Source organism: Panthera tigris, chromosome B4 (genome assembly GCF_018350195.1).
Source record: "Panthera tigris isolate Pti1 chromosome B4, P.tigris_Pti1_mat1.1, whole genome shotgun sequence".
In the NCBI taxonomy this organism is placed as follows: Eukaryota; Metazoa; Chordata; class Mammalia; order Carnivora; family Felidae; genus Panthera; species Panthera tigris.
The window spans coordinates 100530095-100552685 of NC_056666.1; the positions used below are offsets into that span (position 1 = coordinate 100530095).

General features: G+C 37.7%; 1 protein-coding gene across 1 annotated transcript in view; it reads left to right on the top strand.

The window, feature by feature from the left end:
- NAV3 (neuron navigator 3) overlaps nucleotides 1-22591 on the top strand; it is a 588388-nt gene that overhangs the window by 489188 nt on the left and 76609 nt on the right. Inside the window, exons 13-18 of the mRNA XM_042992807.1 lie at nucleotides 6293-6425; nucleotides 7331-7601; nucleotides 8765-9473; nucleotides 11542-12030; nucleotides 17326-17367; nucleotides 18775-18935. Coding sequence (XP_042848741.1) covers nucleotides 6293-6425; nucleotides 7331-7601; nucleotides 8765-9473; nucleotides 11542-12030; nucleotides 17326-17367; nucleotides 18775-18935 — 1805 coding nt within the window. The remainder of the gene's footprint in view (nucleotides 1-6292; nucleotides 6426-7330; nucleotides 7602-8764; nucleotides 9474-11541; nucleotides 12031-17325; nucleotides 17368-18774; nucleotides 18936-22591) is intronic.

The following is a 22591-nucleotide window of genomic DNA, read 5'->3' on the forward strand; positions in this document are numbered from 1 at the left end:
GTATTTTTGTCTTTCCAGATTTTTTCTTGTGATTGATTTATAGTTTTCATGGAGTTATGTTCAGAAAAGATGCATTGTATGACTTCAGTCTTCTTGAATTTGTTGAGACTTGTTTTGTGGACTAATATGTGATCTATTCTGGAGAATATTCCATGTGCACTTGAAAAGAATGTGGATTCTGCAATTTTAGGGTGGAATGTTCTACATATTTCTGTTAAATCTATAGGGTCCATCCAATGTGTCATTCAAAGCCATTGTTTCCTTGTTGATTTTCTTTTTAGATGAACTGTCCATAGATGTGAATAGGGTGTTAAAGTCCCATACAATACTATTATTGTATTATTGTCAATTATTTCCTTTATGTTTGTTATTAACTGATTTATGTATTTAGGTGCTTTCATATTGGGTGCATAAATATTGGATTTATGTTGTTATATCTTCTTGTTGGCTTGTCCCCTTTACTATTATATTGTGCCCTTCTTTGTCTCTTGTTACAGTCTTTTTTTAAGGTCTTGTTTGTCCAATGGAGGTATTGCTGTTCTATTTTTTTTTTTTTTGACATCCATTTGCATGTTAAATATTTCTCCATCCCCTCACTTTAAATAGGCAGGTATCTTTAGCTCTAAAACGACTCTCTTGTCGGCAGCATATAGATGGGCCTTGTTTTCTTTATCCATTCTGTCACCCAGTATCTTTTGATTGGAGCATTTAGTTCATTATATTCAAAATGATTATTGATAGATACGTGCTTATTGCCATTTTATTACTTGTTTGTGGTTATTTCTGAAGATTTTCTCTGATCCTTTCTTCTCTTGGTCTCTTTCATGGTTTGCTGGTTTTCTTTAGTGATGTATTTGGATTTCTTTCTCTTTATTCTTTGCATATTTCTTAGTGGTTTTTGATTTGTGGTTACTAGTAGGTTTATATGTAACATCTCCCGCATATAGCAGCCTTTATTAAGTTGATGGCCATTTAAGTTTGAACCCATGTTTAAGGTACATGGCATTATATTTTGCATCCTTTTCATTTTGTGAGTTCCTTGACTGTATTTTTATAGAAATATTCATTTTTACTGCTTTTGTGTTTCCTACTTTCATACTGTCATTTTTGGTCTTTCCTTTCCACTGACAGTGTCCCCTTTAGTATTTCTTGCAATGCTGGTTTCGTGATCATGAACTCCTTTAGTTTTTATTTGTCTGGGAAACTACTTATCTCTCCTTCTATTCTGAATTACAGCCTTGCTGGGTAGAGTATTCTTGGCTTCAGATTTTTCCCATTCAGCACTTTGAATATATCATGCTAGTCTCTTCTGGCTTGGAAAGTTTCTGTTGAAAAATATGCTTGTAGCCTTAGGAGATTTTCCTTGCAGGTAACTGTCTTCCTTTTTCTTTCTGCTTTTAAGGAGTTTTCTTAATCACTACATTTTGCCATTTTAATTACAATGTCTTGGTGTAGACCTGCTTTTGTTGATTTTGTTGTGTGTTCTTTCTGTGCCTCCTCGATTTGGATATCTGCTTCCTTCCCCAGATTAGGGAAATTTTCAGCTATTACTTCTACAGATAAATTTTCTGCCCCCTTTCTCTTCATTCGGGACTCCTACAGTACAAATGTTATTATATTTGTTGGAGTCACTGAATTCTCTAAGTCTATTCTCATTTTGCATAATTCTTTTTCCTCTCTTTTGTTCAGCTTGGTTACTTTCCATCACTCTCTTCTAGGTTACTGATTCATTCCTTTGCTTCTTCCAGCCTGCTGTTCATTCCATCATTAATTCTGATTTCACTTATTGAGCCCTTTATCTCTGCTGTTATTCCTTATTTCTGTGTTAATGGTTTCACTGATGCCTTTTACTCTTTTTCTCAAGCCCATCGAGTATCTTTATGAACATTACTTTAAATTCTCTATCAGGCATGTTCCTTATATCTGTTTCACTTAAATCTCTGGCCACGGCTTTGTTCTGTTTTTTCATTTGGGACAAATTCCTCTGTCTACTGATTTTATCTAAGTCTCTTCCTACTTCTGTGAGTTAGAAAAATCAGCTAGTCTCCTGCTAATAAAGATAATGGCTTTATGAAGAAGAGGTCCTCTATTGCCCTGCAGTATGATGTTCTCTGTCTCTCAGGGCCTGTTGCTTTAGGGAGTGTCTCGAATGTGTGCTGTGTGCACCCTGCTGTTATGTCCTCGCCACTTTATCCTTCAGACCAGTCATCTGCAGAGTTTCTCTTTCCTTATTGCTGGAGACCTATTGCCACTGTGGCCAGAACTGAGGCTCTGCGAAACTCCAGGGTTGAAAGGCACAGTATGGAAAGGTGTTTCAGCCAGTCTTCTGAGAGAGGGGCCTTCCACGTTGGGACAGAGACAAGTGTAACTGTGAGGGGTGGTTCCACCGAGCAGGGGAGTTGGACTGGGGAGAGGGGCTTGGTGTATGGAAGTTAGGTAGCAAGTGTGGACACTGCACTGGTTTCCACAGGTGGCTCTGTGCTTGTGCAGAGGAGCAGGAAAAGGAAATGGTGCCAGCTAGTCCCTTTGCTCCTGAAGGGGTCTCTCCTTGAATGCTGCTTCTCTGGGACACACTCCAAGAAGAGCAAATGACCTCCACGCTGTGTGCCCCAGGCACTCTTCAGATTGCTGTTTCCATGCTATACGGCCCCAGGCTGTGTGCCCTCCCCTCTCCATAAGAGCAGTGCAGTGCCCTCTGGGTTCTCCCTGAGGCAAGCCCACTGACCTTTAAAACTCCAGGCTCTCAGCCCTGCTGGTTGCAAGAACTCCTGAAATTCAGCCACTCTTGCCTTCCAAGCCAATTGTTATGGGGAATTGTCTTTCCTGTGCACACACCTGTGTGCTACTCTGTCTCTCCCACTTCTCTGTGACTGCTCTCCCTTCCCACCACAGTGGCTACAATTGATTTCTCCCATGTCTCTGCACTTTCCACCTTCATTGATGAGGCCTCTTCTCTGCCTTTGGTTGTAGAGTTTGCTCTGTCGGTCTTCAGGTCATTTTCTGGGGTAGTTAGCATGATTTGGTAGTTATCTAGCTGTATTCAGGGATCAAGGTGAGCCTAGGGTCCTCCTACTTTGCTGCCATCTTCCTCCAAACTACAGGAAAGTTACTTTAGGATAAAACAGAATTTCTAAGTAGCCCTGAGAAATCATAACAATGATTTATTTTATATAATCAAACGTATTGTATATAATAAAATGCATATTATATTAGTCATTATAATTAGCTGACTTTCTTGTATTTTTCAAAAAAAAAGAATGGAGAAAACATATATTTAAGTAATATAAAGTCAAGACAGATATGGAAGACTATGAGGGTGGCAAGAACTAGAAGAGTAATGGTTGCACTATTATTTTAGTGTTCCTTTTGCTTCAGCACCTTTGCATCTTGCATCACTTGGTAAAGAGCTCACTAAAATTAAAAAAAAAAGAAACAACAACAACACAAGAAGGCTGGTAAAAATGCGTAAGAGGAACTCTCTATAAAGTTGACATAAAAATTAGGAATCAGTAGATTTTAGCTTGCTGGAAATATGGAATATTGTGGTTAAAAGTGATTGCAGAATTTGAGATCTTGGAAGAGATGGAAAAGTATAAGGTATTATAAAATAGTTTATGGAAGTGATTCATTTGCTTCTCACACAACCCTATGAGCTAGTAAAGTCAGAATAGCAAGTGAACATACTAGCTGTGAACCTCTAAAGAAGGCTCACATGAAAGACTTTAATTTTTTTATTGGGCATAATTGACATATAGAGTTATATGAGTTTTAGGTGTCTAACATAAAGACTTTAATTTTATGACTCTATTTGTCTTTTTATTACACTAAGCTAAATTTGGAAAATTTTTCTTTATGTTCTTATAATCTATGATATTTAACTTATTAATTAGATATATTTTACTATACTTTTTTTTTTGAGAGAGAGGCAGTGTGAGCAGGGGAGGGGTCGAAGAAAGGGAAAAAGAGAATTTTTTTTAATGCTTCTTAATGTTTATTTATTTTTGAGAGAGAGAGACAGAGCATGAGCAGGGGAGGGGCAGAGAGAGAGAGTCACAGAATCTGAAGCAGGCTCCAGGCTCTGAGCTGTCCTCACAGAGCCTGACGCCAGGCTCCAACGCACGAGCCATGGGATCATGACCTGAGCCAAAGTCGGACGCTTAACCAACTGAGCCACCCAGGTGCCCCTACTTTTCTATTTCTAGATTGCAATGTTTTTATATTGTTTGGGATTCTGTCACTTATATCATCTAAACCACCAAGCTATTGTGTTCATTTGAGATTTTAAATGGTTGCAAAATATAAGTGATGGTTATGATTACCATAAGAGTTGTGGCATTTGACTTTATAGTCACTGATGCTAAGATTGACAGTGGAAGAGGCTATTAATAGAAATACTGATTCTGGACACACCTGGGTGGCTCAGTTGGTGGAGCATCCAACTCTTGGTTTAGGATCAGGTCATGATCTCATGGTTTGTGAGATGGAGCCCCATGTCAGTCTCCACACTCACAGCATAGAGCCTGCTTGCAATTCTCTCTCTCCCTTTCTTGCTGCCCCTTCCTGCTTGTGCTCTCTCTCTCTTTCTCAAAATAAATAAATAGACATATATACAGGTTGCCTGGAGAGTAAATCTTAAAAAGTTCTCATCACAAGACAAAAATTTGTAACAGTGTGGTGATGGATATTCCCTAAACCTATGGTGGTAATCATTTTGCAAAATATACCTATATCAAATCATTATTTGTATACCTAAAAGTGATACAAGGTTGCATGTCAATTATATCTCAATTAAAATACGGTCATTGATAACAATCTGACTTATAAATATCTTTGGTAATCATGATGCTTTATGCTATCAGTAGCTAATATTGCAAACAAAATACAGCAGGGGTGGGATCATCATTAACAGTGTGTATACCAAAGTAGGAAAAGTATCAGTTCCTCTGTGGTTTGCTTATGCTTTCATTAAGGATATTCTCTTGGGGCACCTGGATGGCTCAGTCGGTTAAGTGTCCAACTTTTGATTTCAGCTCAGGTTTGTGGTTCGTGAGCTGGAACCCTGTGTTAGGCTCTGCACTGAGCCCGGAGCCTGCGTGGAATTCTCTCTTCTTCTCTATCTGCCCCTCCCCGGCTTGACCTCTAAATAAGTAAATAAATAAATAAAACTTTAAAAAGGATATTCTCTTAATATATGGATTACTTGTAGAAGGTTTTTAAAGCGACTTGTCATTTAATGAGACTTAACTTTTGTCTGCCTCTAACATATGTATCCCATGTGGACGACTTTGTTTAACAGAGCACAGGTAAGCAGCAATACATCACAATAGACTGAGAAACAGACAGTAAAGAAGTGAACCATGTCCCACTCCTTGGAACTGTGGAGCTGCTCTTCTCATTCAAGTTACCCTGCTTATCCTACATTACTTCTGCATCATCTGGCACATTGACTAAATGAGGTTGCACATGTTAGCCTGCACATGAATATTAATATAGCTTATGTGATTGTTTTCTTCTTTAGATTAAAAACAAATGTATTCAGAATTGCAGATATTTTTCTTACACCCCAATGGATTGCTTTGTCCATCCTGTGTGGCAGGTGCATTTTATTTTGGAATCTATGGCTTTGGTAAAGAGAAGTCTGTGAAGAGGAGGGGTGACATGGCCAGATGTGAATTTTTGATCATTTTTGATCATTGACCCAAATTTAGCAATGAAGTTGTATTGAGAAAGACCAAAGGCAGGAAGGCCAGATAAGAGGGTATTGTCTATTGTCTAGGCCAGAAATTGTGAGGTATGGCAGGAGTAATGATATGCTAGAAGTGAAACTCAATGTTCAAAAGTTGGTGAGTCATTAGAAGTAGTTACTAAGGTAGGAGGAAGAATGAAGAATTACTTTGATTCCTAACTAAAGCACAGTTCTTTTTTTTTTTTTTTTTTAATTTTCAGAACAAAGAACAAATTCTTATATGCAATGTTGCTTTTTCCAGGGGGAAAAAAAAGTCATTGTTAATTTTATTCTTTCCTAATACCATGCTGTATTTGTGGTGTTTTCATTCATTCTAGAGACATTCCCTTGGAGGCCAGATCTGCGCTGATTCTTTGCATATATCAGATGAGGTTCAATTCTTATTTAATATGATTCTCGAAAAATGGAAAGTCAATAACTTTTCATCATGAGATTTAAAAAATGAGGATCATCCTTCCAAGACATGATAAGTGTTAGATGGAAATATAGGTGACTTCCTTATGCATCCTGTGTTTAGTTCATTGCTGCTGTGTGTCTTGCCTTTAGCTGGGATGACAGCAGCTCTGTGAGCAGTGGTCTCAGTGACACCCTCGATAATATCAGCACAGATGACTTGAATACGACATCCTCAGTCAGCTCTTACTCTAACATCACTGTCCCTTCCAGGAAGAACACGCAGGTGAGAATTGCCTTCTTTCTTTTTCCAGTGCTTCTGCCGGTTTCTCCCCAACCACCCCCCCCCCCGCCAACTATTTATATTGGATTAAAATGTAGCACAGGGGTACCTGTGTGGCTCAGTTGGTTAAGCCTCCAACTCTTGATTTTGGCTCAGGTCATGATCTCATGGTGGTGAGATCGAGTCCCACATCAGGCTGCATGCTGAGCATGGAGTCTACTTTAGATTCTCTCTCTCTCTCTCTCTCTCTCTCTCTCTCTCTCTGCACCCCTCCCCCATTCACATTCTCTTTCTCTCTGTCTCTAAAATAAAATTAAATATATGTATATATATATAGCATGACCCCTTAATCTGAAATAATTGCATAAACTGAAGCAGCTTGTGTATATGTATTTTTTTCTATTGATTATAAGCCAACCCAGAAAGACTTGTTTTTACCATATCTGTTTTTATAATATTGATATTTTTAACTCAAAAAATATTTTAATAGTCTAACTTTAAATAGTTCTTCATTAATTTTGTATTGATCTCTGAAATAAATTACTACATCTCTTGAGAATCGTAAATCAAGAATGGATATTAGATAATTAAGTTTTATCTTGTCTTACTTTTCCTTGTTAGATTTGACATAGAAAATTTCTTCCTCTCTGGAGTATGTAATTGGGGCTTTCTGCACATATTTATTCTGACATTTTCTAATATGTGCAAGTGAGAATTATGTGACTAAAATTAATGAAACTTAAATTAAGAAGGCAGAGATAAAAATAGGAGTCTCTGGGATTCTTTTGAAATATAAATCAGTGCTGCTTTTTTTTTTTTTAACCAGTTATCTGAAAGTACATTGCAATGCCTATTCACACTTCATAGATTTTTCTGCACAAAGTTTCTTTGTAATATTTTCCTCATAGCTGAAGACAGACTCAGAGAAACGTTCTACAACAGATGAGACATGGGATGCTACCGAGGAGCTGAAGAAAACAGAAGAGGACCTCGACAGCCATGGGGATAGTGGCGGCAAGTGGAAGGCTATTTCCTCAGGACTTCCTGAAGACCCCGAGAAGACAGGGCAGAAAGCCTCCCTGTCCATCTCCCAGACAGGTTCCTGGAGAAGAGGCATGTCTGCCCAAGGGGGAGCATCATCTAGGCAGAAAGCTGGAACAAGTGCACTCAAGACCCCTGGTAGGCTTGTCATTTCACAGCTGTTATGCAAAAAGGTTTTAATTTATAGCTTCCATTCAGTCTTGGTTCTCTTTAATGATAGCTTTATTTTTTAATTAAATCCTATTCTTCTCTGTATAGTTATTTTTTTCCTATGTAAATTTCACATACTTTACCATAGAAGTCCACATGAATACAACAATTTGGCATTCTCTAGAGAGCACCATCATAATTTGGGGCTATTGAGTGTCTATTCTGCCACTGTCATTTCTGTTCGTGTGCAAATAAAAGAAGTCTGCCTAATAAAAACAAGATTGCTTTCTTTCTGACTTCCTTATGAAAGTTGGGAATATTTATGGTAAGCATACCTCTAATTTTTACTACCACCACTGAGAGGCAAGAACAATCACACTAATCTAATGGGTTGGAATTCTGGAGATTTGAAACATCATTTGTGAATTACACTTTATGAAAGAAGAGAGTGAAAGAATTCTGCCAAATTTTACCATCTTTTCTTTCTTTTTTTTTAAGATTCTCTCCCTGTTTTTAAAATGGTGCCTAATTTTATGGGCACTTAGTTGGTTAAGTGTCCGACTCTTGATTTCTGCTCAGGCCATGATCTCATAGTTTGTGGGTTCAAGCCCCACGTCAGGCTCTGTGCTAGGAGCACAGAGTCTGGTTGGGATTCTCTCTCTCCCTTTCTCTGTCCCTCCCCTGTTCATGTTCTCTTTCTCTCTCTCTCTGTCTCTCTCAAAATAAATAAATAAAGTTAGAAGAAAGAAAAAAAGGAAACGGTGCCCAATTTTAAATATTGCCACCTGAATTAGTGATGTACCAGGGTACTCTAAATATAATCATCTTATATATATTCAAGTGAATTCTTTTTCTGGCACTTAGCTTGATAAGATTAAGTGCTATCCTGATAAAAGAAGAGAATTGTGAGATAAAAGACAATAATAAATTGCAAAAATATGTGTTTCCATTTTATCTCCATCACTCATCACATTTCCTCTAAGAGCCATAATTTTATAGCTTTGTACTCAACCCTCTCAATATATTAATCCATATTTCGGAACTGAAGTAACATAAAGATGTGTTCACATTTTTTACACATGGTTTAGAGAAAGAGTATTATGAAATCGAAGCGTGCCGGCATGCATATTTGTGTATTTCTCGTTAATTAGGGAAAACCGATGATGCCAAAGCTTCCGAGAAAGGCAAAAGTCCTCTAAAAGGATCATCTCTACAGAGGTCTCCTTCAGATGCAGGAAAAAGCAGTGGAGACGAGGGGAAAAAGCCCCCTTCGGGCATTGGAAGATCTACTGCTCCCGGCTCTTTTGGGTTTAAGAAGTCAAGCGGGGTAGGCTCATCTACTATGATCACGAGCAGTGGAGCCACAATTACAAGCGGATCGGCAACACTGGGTAAAATTCCCAAGTCGGCTGCCATCGGTGGGAAGTCCAGCGCCGGGAGGAAAACCAGTCTGGACGGCTCACAGAATCAGGACGACGGCGTGCTGCACGTGAGCTCCAAGTCGTCCCTGCAGTACCGCAGCCTGCCCCGCCCTTCCAAGTCCAGCGCGAGCGGCATCCCCGGCCGAGGCGGCCACAGGTCCAGCACCAGCAGTATTGATTCCAACGTCAGCAGCAAGTCGGCTGGCGCCACCACCTCGAAGCTCAGAGAACCTACTAAGATTGGGTCAGGGCGCTCGAGTCCCGTCACTGTCAACCAGACAGACAAGGAAAAGGAAAAAGTGGCCGTCTCAGATTCAGAGAGCGTTTCTCTGTCAGGGTCCCCCAAATCCAGCCCCACCTCTGCCAGCGCCTGCGGGACACAAGGGCTCAGGCAGCCGGGATCCAAGTATCCTGACATTGCCTCACCTACGTTCCGAAGGTAAGAGTGTGTAAGATGATGCTGGGAAAATAGAGTATGCTCTGCCGTAGGAGACATGTAAACCGTGTGTCTATAAAATATGTGTGTCCACAATCCTATATCCTGAGTAAATATACCCTACATATATATTGTAAAGTATGTATAATCTTAGAATCTTTTATTCAGTTTCTGAGTACAGTGAGTTTTAAAAAGCTGGTCGTGTAAATAACCAGCAAAAAATAAAAATAAAAAATGGAGTTCATTTTGAGAAATGCTCAAGCTTCCCAGTTCCATTCTCATCTAATATTAGCAACATAAAAACAGCATTTATAAGAAACTTAAGAGCAGATGGCAGTACCTAGGGGTAGTGATAAAATAAAGTGATCGCTTATAAAATTTCCATAGATTTCCATCTCTCCTTTCCACAATTACAAATAAAGCAAAATGGGCCTTTATGACTGTTGGTATTTGTTTCCAGTGTTTATTATCTTGCTGGCTCTTAATGAGTCAAATGATCATGAACGTAGACGAAATTGTTTTTCTTGTAAAAGATTACATTGGACAGATTGATGTAGTACCCGATCTTGACAGATTAATGAAAATCAAGGCATGATATCATGGACGGAATTTGAAAACATTTGGATATTTCACACAGGGTTACAACTAAGGAATGAGCTAGATTTTCTAGCTTCATCGCTTTCCTTTATATGACTGATAAGCAGCATAACTTAGTTTCTATACGAGGACTGTCTTCGATATTAAATATGTGGAATTCTGCTGTGAGATATCATTGTTTTTAAATACTACTGTGTTTTAAGTGGCAGGGAGATACATGTGGTTAAAGACTTGCGACAAATGGTTGAACCTCTCTGGGTCTGTTTCCTCATCTATGATATGATAGAGTATGATTTATAGTTCATTATGTGTTAAGTATGTTTAATGTTTGTTTTTATTATGATGACCAAACTGGGAAATAAAGGGTCTTGAAACATTTACTTTTACATTTCAAGCAATCTCAGTTACATGATTGTTTGAAAACCTGGAGGTTATATTCCTCAGTAGCAATATTAATTCTGAAAAACTGGCTTTTTGAAATGTTGAATCTCATCCGAAAGAATAATGACTTATCGTGGGAGTAATTATTTCTCTTGCTTAAATAAAAGCCAATAGTGCCCTCCAGTGGCCCATTACCTATGAAACAATTTCTCATATTCGTCATAAAATACTTCACTGTAGGAAATATGGATTTCATTGCAACTTAATTAGTTAGTAATCATTATGCCATTACTCCATATCACTTTATTTCCATATTTACATAAATTCGATGATATCATCTGCTTCATTTACAAAACTAAAATGTTTTCTGAACTGAACTCCAACATCCAAGTTAGCACCAACTCTGTTTCAAATCACTATTATAAATATGTATTTGAATAGCACTGGCAACTGACATAAAACCCTTTGGTCTCTCTTGAGGAAAACGCACACAAACCAACATGTTGCCAACAGTGTCCAATCTTGTTTCTAACCAACTGCTCTCTGACAGCCACTCAGGCCACCAGCCACATAACATAACCTCCCGAACCTTGCCTTAAGCATTCCTTTTAGATTTTGAACAGACTGTTACAATGAGAGAGAAAAAAAAAAAAGAGAGAGAGAGAGAGAGAGAGAGAAAAGAGAGAGAAGATTTTAAGTGTTACGTACCGAATGCGTAGAAGTTGTTTCATTATAATGGCTCTGTAAATAGGTACCAGCATATGTGCTCAAGCTCTCTTTCTTCAAAAACTCTCATGATCACTTAAACTGTGAAAACCAGGGACTTTCATGTTTGATCTCCTTTTGTTCTGCCCGCTTCCCCCCACCGTGTGGGCGGCGGCCCAGTACCGACTGACCCTTATGGTGATACGAGACATTTTTTGGCACGACATTAAGAAGTGCAAGCTCGTAACGTTCGTTGACACGGAGACGGGAAGTGCTTGGTGGCTGGGCACACCGAAGCACGCTTGGCTCTGTGTACTGTAACCCTAAATATTGAGTGTGGATGTCGGTTTCTTGGAACAACTGAAGTTGTTATTTGTTTTTCTTTTAGGTTGTTTGGTGCCAAGGCAGGTGGCAAATCTGCCCCTGCACCTAATACTGAGGGTGTGAAATCCTCCTCAGTAATGCCCAGTCCTAGTACCACTTTAGCGCGGCAAGGCAGTCTGGAGTCACCGTCGTCTGGTACGGGCAGCATGGGCAGTGCTGGTGGGCTGAGTGGCAGCAGCAGCCCTCTCTTCAATAAACCCTCAGACTTAACTACAGACGTTATAAGCTTAAGTCACTCGTTGGCTTCCAGCCCGGCGTCGGTTCACTCTTTCACCTCGGGTGGTCTCGTGTGGGCTGCCAATCTGAGCAGTTCCTCTGCCGGCAGCAAGGACACTCCGAGTTACCAGTCCATGACTAGCCTCCATACGAGCTCTGAGTCTATTGACCTCCCCCTCAGCCATCATGGCTCCCTGTCCGGACTGACCACAGGCGCTCACGAGGTGCAAAGCCTGCTCATGAGAACGGGTAGTGTGAGATCTACTCTCTCAGAAAGGTGAGCTTTCCTAGAGGCATCGACGAAGTCTTCGCCGCCTCCTCCCTACGCTGCGCCTACTCTCCTGCCCCACTAAATTCCCTTGAGGTCCATGGGAGAGCCACTCCGCAAGGGAACAGACGATTCAAGGGATGTGAGATTAACGGGCCTTTTGTTTGTGCATATTGCCAAGTATGTAGAAGGGGGAAAAAATGCCATCACGGATAGGATAGTTGCATAATTAAGTTTCTTAATATGAATGCGTACATATATACCAGATAGGCGATTTGAATAAAATTCAAAGCCTGTGTTTGTGTATTAAATGATGTCTTCTCCAGACATGTTAGCGATTTGGCCTGAGCTCCAAGATAACAGAGCTCCTTATGATAATTTGAGTATTTTTAAAGACCGAATGTAAATGGATTTGACGATCATGCTCTGAGCAATATGTTAAGTTTGTTTTATTATCACTTCTCTGGGAAAATAGCAAAAAGATCACTGGAGAATCCTAGCTGAATTGGAAAAAAAAAGTCAATTGTCAGGTATGAATGCTTAAAGAAAATTAATAGCAACAGTGATATTTTTAATAGATCCCTTGAGGTGCCTGGGTGGCTCAGTTGGCTAAGCGACCGACTTCGGCTCAGGTCATGATCTCGCAGTTTGTGGGTTCGAGCCCCATGTCGGGCTCTGTGATGACAGCTCAGAGCCTGGAGCCTGCTTCAGATTCTATGTCTCCCCCTCTCTCTACCCCTCCCCTGCTCATGCTCTGTGTCTCTCTGTCTTTCCATAATAAATAAATGTTAAAAATTAAAAAAAAAAAATAGGCCCCTTGAGAATAAATCACATTACAAGGTGTTTCCCATTGGTTTAATGAGATTTTTTTTTAACTTAAAAAGAACATAAGAAAGCATTCCTTACCTAATATACTTACCAGAAAGTGTCACTGCTGACCAAAATGCCTTTAGATTCTCTCACCCCAAAAATCCTTTCTCAGATACTTTGGTACTGACTCTTTCCCCCAGGAAAATGCCCTGAAATGGCCACTTTCTCCCAGATTAACTTAATGTTATTTGTTTCTTGACACACCTACAACTTTTCAGAAATGGTCTTGGCCATATGTCTTAATTATGTTATTGGGGAAAGCACCACTAGCCGATGAAAATGCCTCAGATCATTTCCTAAACTTTTGTTCAGTCTGTTAGTCATTCTGACATATCACCTCTTTTCCAGACTTCCAGCCTTATTCCCAGAATCATTTTTTTAAAGGTCAACTAAAGCTCTTACCGCATGGCACTGGTTGTCCCTTAATCCGGGATTTCCCGTTGCTCTTCTGTTTCTCTTGCCTTTGTAAAATGCTGAGCGTTGCTTCCATCCCGCTGTACATCCCTGCCCCCTCATGGTACATGGACAGCAATGCCCATAAGACATCCCCCTGATCCAAGAATTTTAGAACTGAAATATTTATGCTTGATAGTTCCTATGGTGGGCTGCTAATTACAAAATAACATTTTTCTTCATAAATAAATAACTGGGCCAAGAGACACAAGACAAAGAACTGGGTAATAGAGATTAAACTGTAGGTGTTTGCATCTATATACCTTCTAGTTTTCTCATGATAGATAGCAGGCATAAAGACCAGCTGCATACACAAAAACAGTGGTTGTAAGTACTGTTTCATTTCATTTTCTATCTCAGAAGTTAGGCTTTCTACAGCATCTTAGATTTGAGTTTCTGCCCTTTCAGGTGAATGGGTATCCTCATATGTCATTTTCAAAACTTTTAACGAGTAAATCAAATTACAGCAAAGCCTTGGTTTGCGAGTATAATTCATTCTGGAAACATGCTTGTAATCGAAAGCACTCAGATATCAAATCGAATTTCAGGAACCATTGGCTGAGTTTTGATCATGTGACGTTTGGCATCACGTACTACTCGTGTTGCAAGACATCACTTATTTATCAAGTTAAAATGTATTAGAAAGGTTTGCTCGTCTTGCAGAACACTTGCAAAACAAGTTATTCACAATCCAAGGTTTTACTGTATATTGAAAATCTGTTAACAGTCTATAGTTTGTATCTTTGATTGTGTACTCATATGTGAGAAACCCAAATAACACTTTTATAACCAAACTAAGCACACTGCAAATAGGTGATTTTTTATTAACCCGAATCACCCTCCAAAACACTGATTTTTTTAAATCATAAATATGGCTGCAACAAGTTGACCCTTGAGCCATCAACCTATTTCTTTGGCATTCAGATATCAAAAATAGTCAAGTAAGTATTTATAACCAAGTAACCGTCAAATCAAACCAGATGATAACATTGAGGTTTATAGATATAAATGCAATGTTAGTATTTTACTTTGATTTATATTTTAGCAGTAGCCAATATACATTTTCACTTAGAAATACACCAGCAAATATGCAGTTACTTATTTTCCTTAAGCAAATCTTTTGTTATTATTGTTGTTCAGTTTTTGAAATAGACCAGTTTTACCAATGGAAGTATCCCAGTATTAAAAATATAAATAATTTTTCTAAAATAAATCTTAAATAGACTAATTTTATTTTTTAAATTTTTTTAATGTTTATTTATTTTAGAGAGAGAGGCAGAGCACAAGCAGGGGAGGGGCAGAGAGAGAGGGAGACCCAGAATCTGGAGCAGGCTCCAGGCTCTGAGCTGTGAGCACAGAGCCCGACGCAGGGCTTGCATCCACAAACCATGAGATCATGACCTGAACCGAAGTCCAACGTTTAACCGACTGAGCCACCCAGGTGCCCCAAAAAGACTAATTTTAGGTAAATGCATATTTTGCCCTGGATTTTCAGTGAAATGTACTGATGAATATTACATTTGAACAATAAAATACTTTCATATATAATATGTGATATAAATATTAATTAGTTCCTCCTAGCAAATTACTGGATCAAAATAATTTTTGATATGACAGGTTGTACTTTTCCTTTCTTGGAAACAAAACTGCAGGCAGTATCAATTTATTCTAATCCTTTAAAGTTCATTCAAGAAAGTTTATGATCTATTGAAGAGAAAATTAGATCCTATCAGAGATTCTGGCTTAATTCTAATTAAGCAGGGAGCAGTATGTTGGGAATACTAAGGAAACCAAAGAGCCATCTGAGAGAAAGTATGCTAGAGTATAAATATTTAAAACAAAGTAACTAGAATGATATGATAGAGATGTGTATAAGTTCATGCCTTACCTGTTTATCTACAATTTCAAATATTTTATTGATATATTCACATCTCAATGTTATTGAATCAGTCATTTTTTAATTTAAATTCCTCTTCATTAAAATATCGTAAAATAATAAATAATAACCAAAAGCTCTTCAGTAATTTTCTCTCTAGCTGCCCCAGATCATTGATGGCCCTGGAGCCACAACCAGTTTACAGTTATTTTGTTTAGTTTGCTTTCTTTTTTTATAAAATAACCAAACTGTAAAAATAATTTTGAGGTGCCTGGGTGGCTCAGTTGGTTGAGCATCAGACTTTGGCTCAGGTCGTTATCTCACAGTTTGTGAGTTCAAGCCCCACATCGGGCTCTCTGCTGACAGCACAGAGCCCGCTTTGGATCCTCTGTGCCCCTCCCCTGCTTGTGCTCTCTCTCTCTCTCAAAAGTAAATAAACATTAAAAAAATAATTGAAAGTAGTAACCACCTTTAGAAATTGCTGGCTTGTTTTTACATATCACATGGAGCAAACTTGCCTGCACAATTCTGCACAGCATCTATTGCCTTTAAATAGACAGTACGTGACCTCCTCAGACTGCTGGCTGAGAGCCTTACTTCCCTCATTTCCACTGCCTGCTGGCCCTGCAAGCAGTGAATTTGTGACCTTTCGGGATAAGTGAGAAGTGTCTACATTATAAAACCATTAATATCCAGATTCAAACAGATGTTTCTACTTCAAGTTTTAACTTATATTGGTAAATTTAAATGCATTTTTTCTGAGGTTTTTTGTTTCCATTAAATTCTCTGTGTGCTAGAAACATATACATGTTATACAATTGATAATGTTGGCAAACAATGCCTCTTTTCAATTTCCTCTGCAATGTTAAGCTTTAATAAATTTGCACACAAGACAAAGGTCATCTTTAAAATGGCTTGTGACCATATTAATGGTTTAGCACAACCGTAGTTCATATTTACAGGTTTTTCGTATTTGTTCAATACAATTCCTTTTTGTTTGCCTATCCACACTATTCAAAAAACTTCTGTAGTCAAAACATACACTAGAACTAGCCTCTACATAACTGAGTCATTACCTTAGGTGGACATTCCCTATAAATAAAGTCATATAATGTCTTTGGTGGCTTTCTACAGCAGTGCTAAATAATGGAGTACCCACAGAAGAAAACATTTTAGCTTTGATTTTGAGTGATTGATTTTCAAGTCGATGTGTTTGCATTTGTGTTATATCATTCCCATCGTGCATATCCTGTGTATTTAATTTTGATCATTGGGGGTTCTACTGGAAGAGAGCTATTATCCTGCAAATTCAAGTTAATTTTATTCTTTGGTTATCCACATGCCAGAGATTATAACAGAAATCCCTAGACTTGTCCCGTTTAGCTGTTGACACCCTCTTCTATTTTTAGAGAGGCCATTTCTCATTTTCTCCAGACACATCCTTTCATCTCTATGACCGATTGAGATTCTTTAAAATAGTGACTGATACAATGTATAGCCTTTTAAATACCTAATTTATAATTTCCAAAAGATGGCATAATTTCATTAAGTATTTAAATAAATGGTGCCAAAAACCATGACGTTTCAAGCAGATATTTATTACATATTATTTTTCTTGTCTTATATGCAAATAGAATAAATCTGCCTTTGTTTTTCATAAAGATAATCTGAATACAAAAGTAAATACCAAATGGTGTTTTACCTCTCCTCTGTCCATTAGAAGTGGTCACTTTAACTTAGGCAGAGCAGATCTATCTGATTTCCACACATGACTCTCCTACATATGAAATCACAGTGAGAGAGTCTAGTCAGTTGCACAGGGAAGCAAAAACTACCATAGGAGGAAATAAATAGAATCTACTGGGGAATAATGTTAACATGTCATTTAATCTACCTGCTCATGATCCTGTCACTAAATTGTCATTAAATGTGTTACAACAAAGGACATCTGGTCACCTTTAGTTGTCCTTTTCCAATAAGTTAAACATTAAATGTGTGTTACAGAAATTTTATTTTGTGTAGTTTAGTGAATCATTTTTGTTGGATGTGTAATTTTGAGGTTTTTGTTTACATTATGTCCTTAGGGGTTTTCTTTGTTTTAACAGCATGCAGCTTGACAGAAATACACTACCCAAAAAGGGACTAAGGTATATATTTCTCTCAGCACAATTGCTGCCTTTCATTGTTGTTATGTAAACTCTGTGTGCTGTCTCTCTCCCTCTTCTTTCTTTGTTTGCAATGACGTATCTGCCATTGAGGATGGCATCACTTTTCATCCTGATGTTTTCTCTGGCCTGAGGATTTGGTGGGATAAGCTTCAGGTTAGAGATACCTGTAGGGCTCAAGACTCATTAAATCCAATGTAAATACCATTATTTGGGGGATAGCAACATTTGGTAGATTTCAGAACCCAACTTCTGTAAATTAAAAAAAATTGACTTCCCTAACTTTAGCATCTTGGAGGCATATGCTTGCAAAACCTCAACCCATATAGTCTACAGATGTGGCCAGTTAATGTTGAAAGGTTGAAGGATGCTCTAATTTGAATCAAAGAAAATATATTTTCATCATCAGAGGACAACTATTGTAATTAAGGTATGAATTTTTACAGAATCCTTTTGGTAGAAACTCAAGAATTTTAATTTCTGTTTTTCAGGAGTGCTGGTCAATTTAGATATGGATTACTCCAGTATTACATAATAATATCAAAATAATCATTCAGTTCATCATAAAAACTAAAATGAAAATTTAATCCATGGCCATCCTTTACTGTACACTCTTATCTGAGGAGAGGATATAAAATGAACTATGAATAGAGGTATAACACATATGAACACGAGTTGACTGTTCTTTGATGCTAAGAACTTACTTACTCTGGTGAAAATGAGCACTGGCCAAATAGGTCTTCCCCTGTTATCTTTTTTTCCCCTCTTCAGTCCCTGAGTAATAGCAAACAGCTTGTAATTAATTATTCCATTTCAATATTTTGCTTCAGAAATCTATTTTCCACTAAAGTGAGCCCATTTTTTTTTCTTTTTTAAAAAAATCTGGACATGATGTCAAGTGGCATTTTAATGAAATAAATGTTTATTTTAATTTTTTTTTCTTTTTTTTTTTTTTTTCCAAAAAATTTCTGTCAGTTTGTGTTCCACTTCCTGTGCTTTTCTGTATCCATCACTTCAGTTCTCTTGGCTTCTGGCCTACCACTGTCTGCCATATTTAGTCCATGCTTTCACCCTCTTCACATCCTTCCAAGCACTGTGCTTTTGAGTCCTTCTCAATTAACTTGGCTGTCTGCTCATTGCGTATGATTTTCAACTACATATCTCACAGAAGCATAATTTTCCTTTCAAAATCCTTTATTTTTCTTTTCCTGTGAGATTCAAACAGATGGTGTCAGATCATCTGGAAGAACTAAGCAATTATAATTAGATTCAATCTGTTGGAGAATGTTGTTCAATCTGAATAGTAAGCTCCTCTCAATTGTTTTCTTGTCCTGGTATTGCCTTGCCCTTGTAGATGTGCTTACGTGTCTTAGCTGTGCTGTTTTGCAGATATACCCCATCGTCTCGGCAGGCCAACCAAGAAGAGGGCAAAGAGTGGCTGCGTTCCCATTCCACTGGAGGGCTGCAGGATGCTGGCAACCAGTCACCTCTGCTCTCCCCTTCTGCCATGTCATCTTCTGCGACAGGAAAATACCACTTTTCCAACTTGGGTAAAATAGCCTAAACCCAATTTCATCGTGTTGTTTTCACCACTTACCCTCACAGGAGTCCTCGAATCTCTTAAAAATTCTTCACTTAAAGACAAGACAAAGATACCTCAACAGTACCTTTTATTTGTTTGATGGCTTACTGTTCACAAAATACTTCCCAAATGTTATGCAGGTTATTGCTCATGACAACAATGTGACATAGGTACTACTGTTGTTACTTTACAGTCTAGGTCCAGAGGCACAGAGAGGTCATTTCACGCAAAAGAGAAAAAAAAAAAAAAAGAAAAGTCTCTCCACTCAAGCAGTAAGTGATCCCAGAACACCTGACTTCAAGCCTGTGGAGTTTTCTCAGAGTCCTCTTAAAAACCAAAAAAAAGCTCCTTATTTTTTGTTTAAAATGTTTTTTTAAAGTCCTTAGAAGAATTTCTCATACTTTTGTAGAGAAGCATAAAATATAAAGAAAAAGAAAAAAAACCCATAACTCGATGACTCTAAGATCGCTTCTTTAAAAGTGATCAAAATTAATACCATTTTAAAGCTAAAACTGTCCTTTAAATAAACAGAATTCCATGGGAACATTTTTGGATAAGTACAATGAAAAAAAATGATGATTTAACCATTGGGCTACTTTGTGTGCTTAGCATCATTTGTATGACATATAGCATCATTTGTGTAAATGTCACAGAAAACATTGGGAAGCATGATAAAATAAAGAAAGAAGTCTAAACGTACCAGCTATAATTTGATAGAGCCAATGCTTTTAAAAACAGATTTATGTTCTATAAATTTACATATAAAGTAGTCTCATTTTTTTTTTCTTTTTGCTTCAAAACTTTTTTTTTCTAATAACGGACCCACCGGTTGTCCAAATTCTTCAGTAGTTTGGACTTTTCAACATTTTCGGTCCTGTGAGGACAACAAAGCCTATTTCTTTTCTCTTGTAACTCTTCCTGCTACACAGAATAAGCCTCTGGCAATGAGAAACCATTATTTCAGTCATGGTTCCATATGATCTAATGAATTCCTATTAGACACAAAGTTGCTACACATATACACCTACACAGTGATGAGACTTCTTTGCCTCATAATGGCAAAGAATGGTATAGTTTTTACTTACTTTGAATTGTAACTATAAAACATAGCAAGAAGCTTAAAATTTTAACTTCAGAAATGGATTGAAAAGGTTTTTTATGGAGTCCTAGAAATATGAAATAAACTCTAATTTTATGCAACATTTGCAACAAACCCAAATCACCTGGAATGCCGTTTGCTAGGTATCTTATGTCTCCTACCATTCTTTTTAATACCTGATGTTAATTTGAGTAATTGAATCCTTACCCCACTATTTTTTCATTTATATTATTCTGATGAAAGCCATCTGTTCCATTATTATTTGGAAAAAAAAAAAAAAAACCCTCACCACTTACTATGTCTGACCTCGACAAAGTCATTTAGCCTCAATTTTCTCAACTGTGAAATGGACCCATAATACCTAGGTTATATTATGAGGGACTGATTTAATGTATACCAAAACTGAGGAGAGTATAAGACTTGATAGACTCTGTTACCTCATCATTTTTATTAGAAAACATGCCTTACATTATCAGAGACAATAGCTGTAGATTTCAAATTGATCTTGCTGCCTCTACTCTCATATTCAATATTTTCACTCATTGATACTTATGATGGAAGACCTTCCCATACATGACAACATACTAGGCAAAACAGTGGGTACTATTAAAATAATCATAAATAAGGATTACTTTATCATTAAACTTATAAAAATACACCAAATGGAATTTTTTAACTTGAATATGGGTTCCATTGTCTTGCATTTTGCTTTGGTCATCATTTGTTTTCAATTTGAACATTATCTCTTCTGAATGATCAGCAACTGATTACTACTAACAGTCACCATTTGCAATGTGTTTCTTTATCATTCCTACCTATTAAAATATATTAATAGATAAAATTTTTAGAAATATTGCCATAAAAAGTCACATATAACAAACAGAAATTTAAGAGAACTGCAGTTACAGCATTCTATGTAGACTACCATAAGCTATTGCCAAAGTAAACTGGTTTGTGTGCAATTCCCAGCATGTATGTTACCTATAATAGAAACTGTTCCACTCAAGAGAACAAATCGGAATAACTTAGGAAGCAAAATACATCTTTGGATGAAACTTTATTTACTCTTGATCATTGTCCTCGCAAGGCATCTCATAACCTGGTGAGACTCATTGTCATCTTGCTGTGAGTGACGATTACTCAGCTTTATTTCTCACCTTGCTGCAGGTTTAGCGTGTAGGAGCATTACTATCAGCCTCTCACCTATGTATTTGTGGACCCTTTTGCGCACAGAGGATTGTTTATAAACAACTTTGTGTGGGAAGTTTCTATTTCCCTCTCCATATTCACCTTTCAAGCTATTTAGAATTAACCCCATTCTTCTGTACTCATGAGAGCATAGAATCTTGGAGATGGGAGACATCTACCTATGGTTCAATTATTCATCTTTTAGTTAAATTCTTATGACATCTCTAGCTTCTTGTCTAAACCCACCCGTAACAGAAACTACCTAAATGTAGATATATTAAACTTTTGAAGTTCTTCCTTTAAAAGATCAAATAAAATTTTCTTTTCTTTTTTAAATTTTTTTAACGTTTATTTATTTTTGAGACAGGGAGAGACAGAGCATGAACGGGGGAGGGGCAGAGAGAGAGGGAGACACAGAATCAGAAGCAGGCTCCAGGCTCCGAGCCATCAGCCCAGAGCCCGACGCGGGGCTCGAACTCACGGAGCGCGAGATCGTGACCCGAGCTGAAGTCGAACGCTCAACCAACTGAGCCACCCAGGCGCCCCAAATAAAATTTTCTTGAATCTCTACCTAGTTCTTAGAGTCCCAGATTCCACAAAATAAGTTAAAATTAGCGTTCATTTGAATATTCTTATTTTAAAATAATATCATAAACCCAGTAACTAATATGTCAAGATATAGTAGCCAAGTCGAGGGACTCTGAGGTATTTAAAAACCCACTCCATATTTCTATTAGTTCCTATCTCCTCAAATCACCACTAATCAACATTTAATTTAATTTGAAAAGCGGCTTTGCTCTGAAATATAAGGCAAAGTCAGTGGGTCCCTTTTCTCTAATATATTGTCACATCTACATCTCTCTTATTTAGAAATTTGGATGTGTCTCCTGGATTTGAATGGGTCCTAGAAGTCATTTATTCTGCCGTTTTTTAAATTTATAATTTGTGAAGAAATTGAAGGGTAGAGATTGGAATATTTGCCTGAAACAATTGGGAAGCAAGGCCACCATTAGAAGGCTTGTGCTAGTTTGTGTCCCATTATAGAAATTCTCTTTTTCCATCATATTTTTGTCTTCTATTTTATAACTTTTCTTGATTTATTCACATACTAATTTTTCTACTTTTCAGTCAGATGCCCAGCCCCCCTCCTCCACCCCCAGAGGCCATTCTTGCATTCAGGGCCATGCCATGTTGATCTTTCTATGCAACCACAGCACCAAAAAATCAGACCTGTCATAGATATTAACTGAACATTCTTAAATAGCATAGGGGTATAGTTCCAAGGGATACACTATCAAAAGTGTTTGTAAAGGCAAATTAGTTGCTTTAAAATTCAC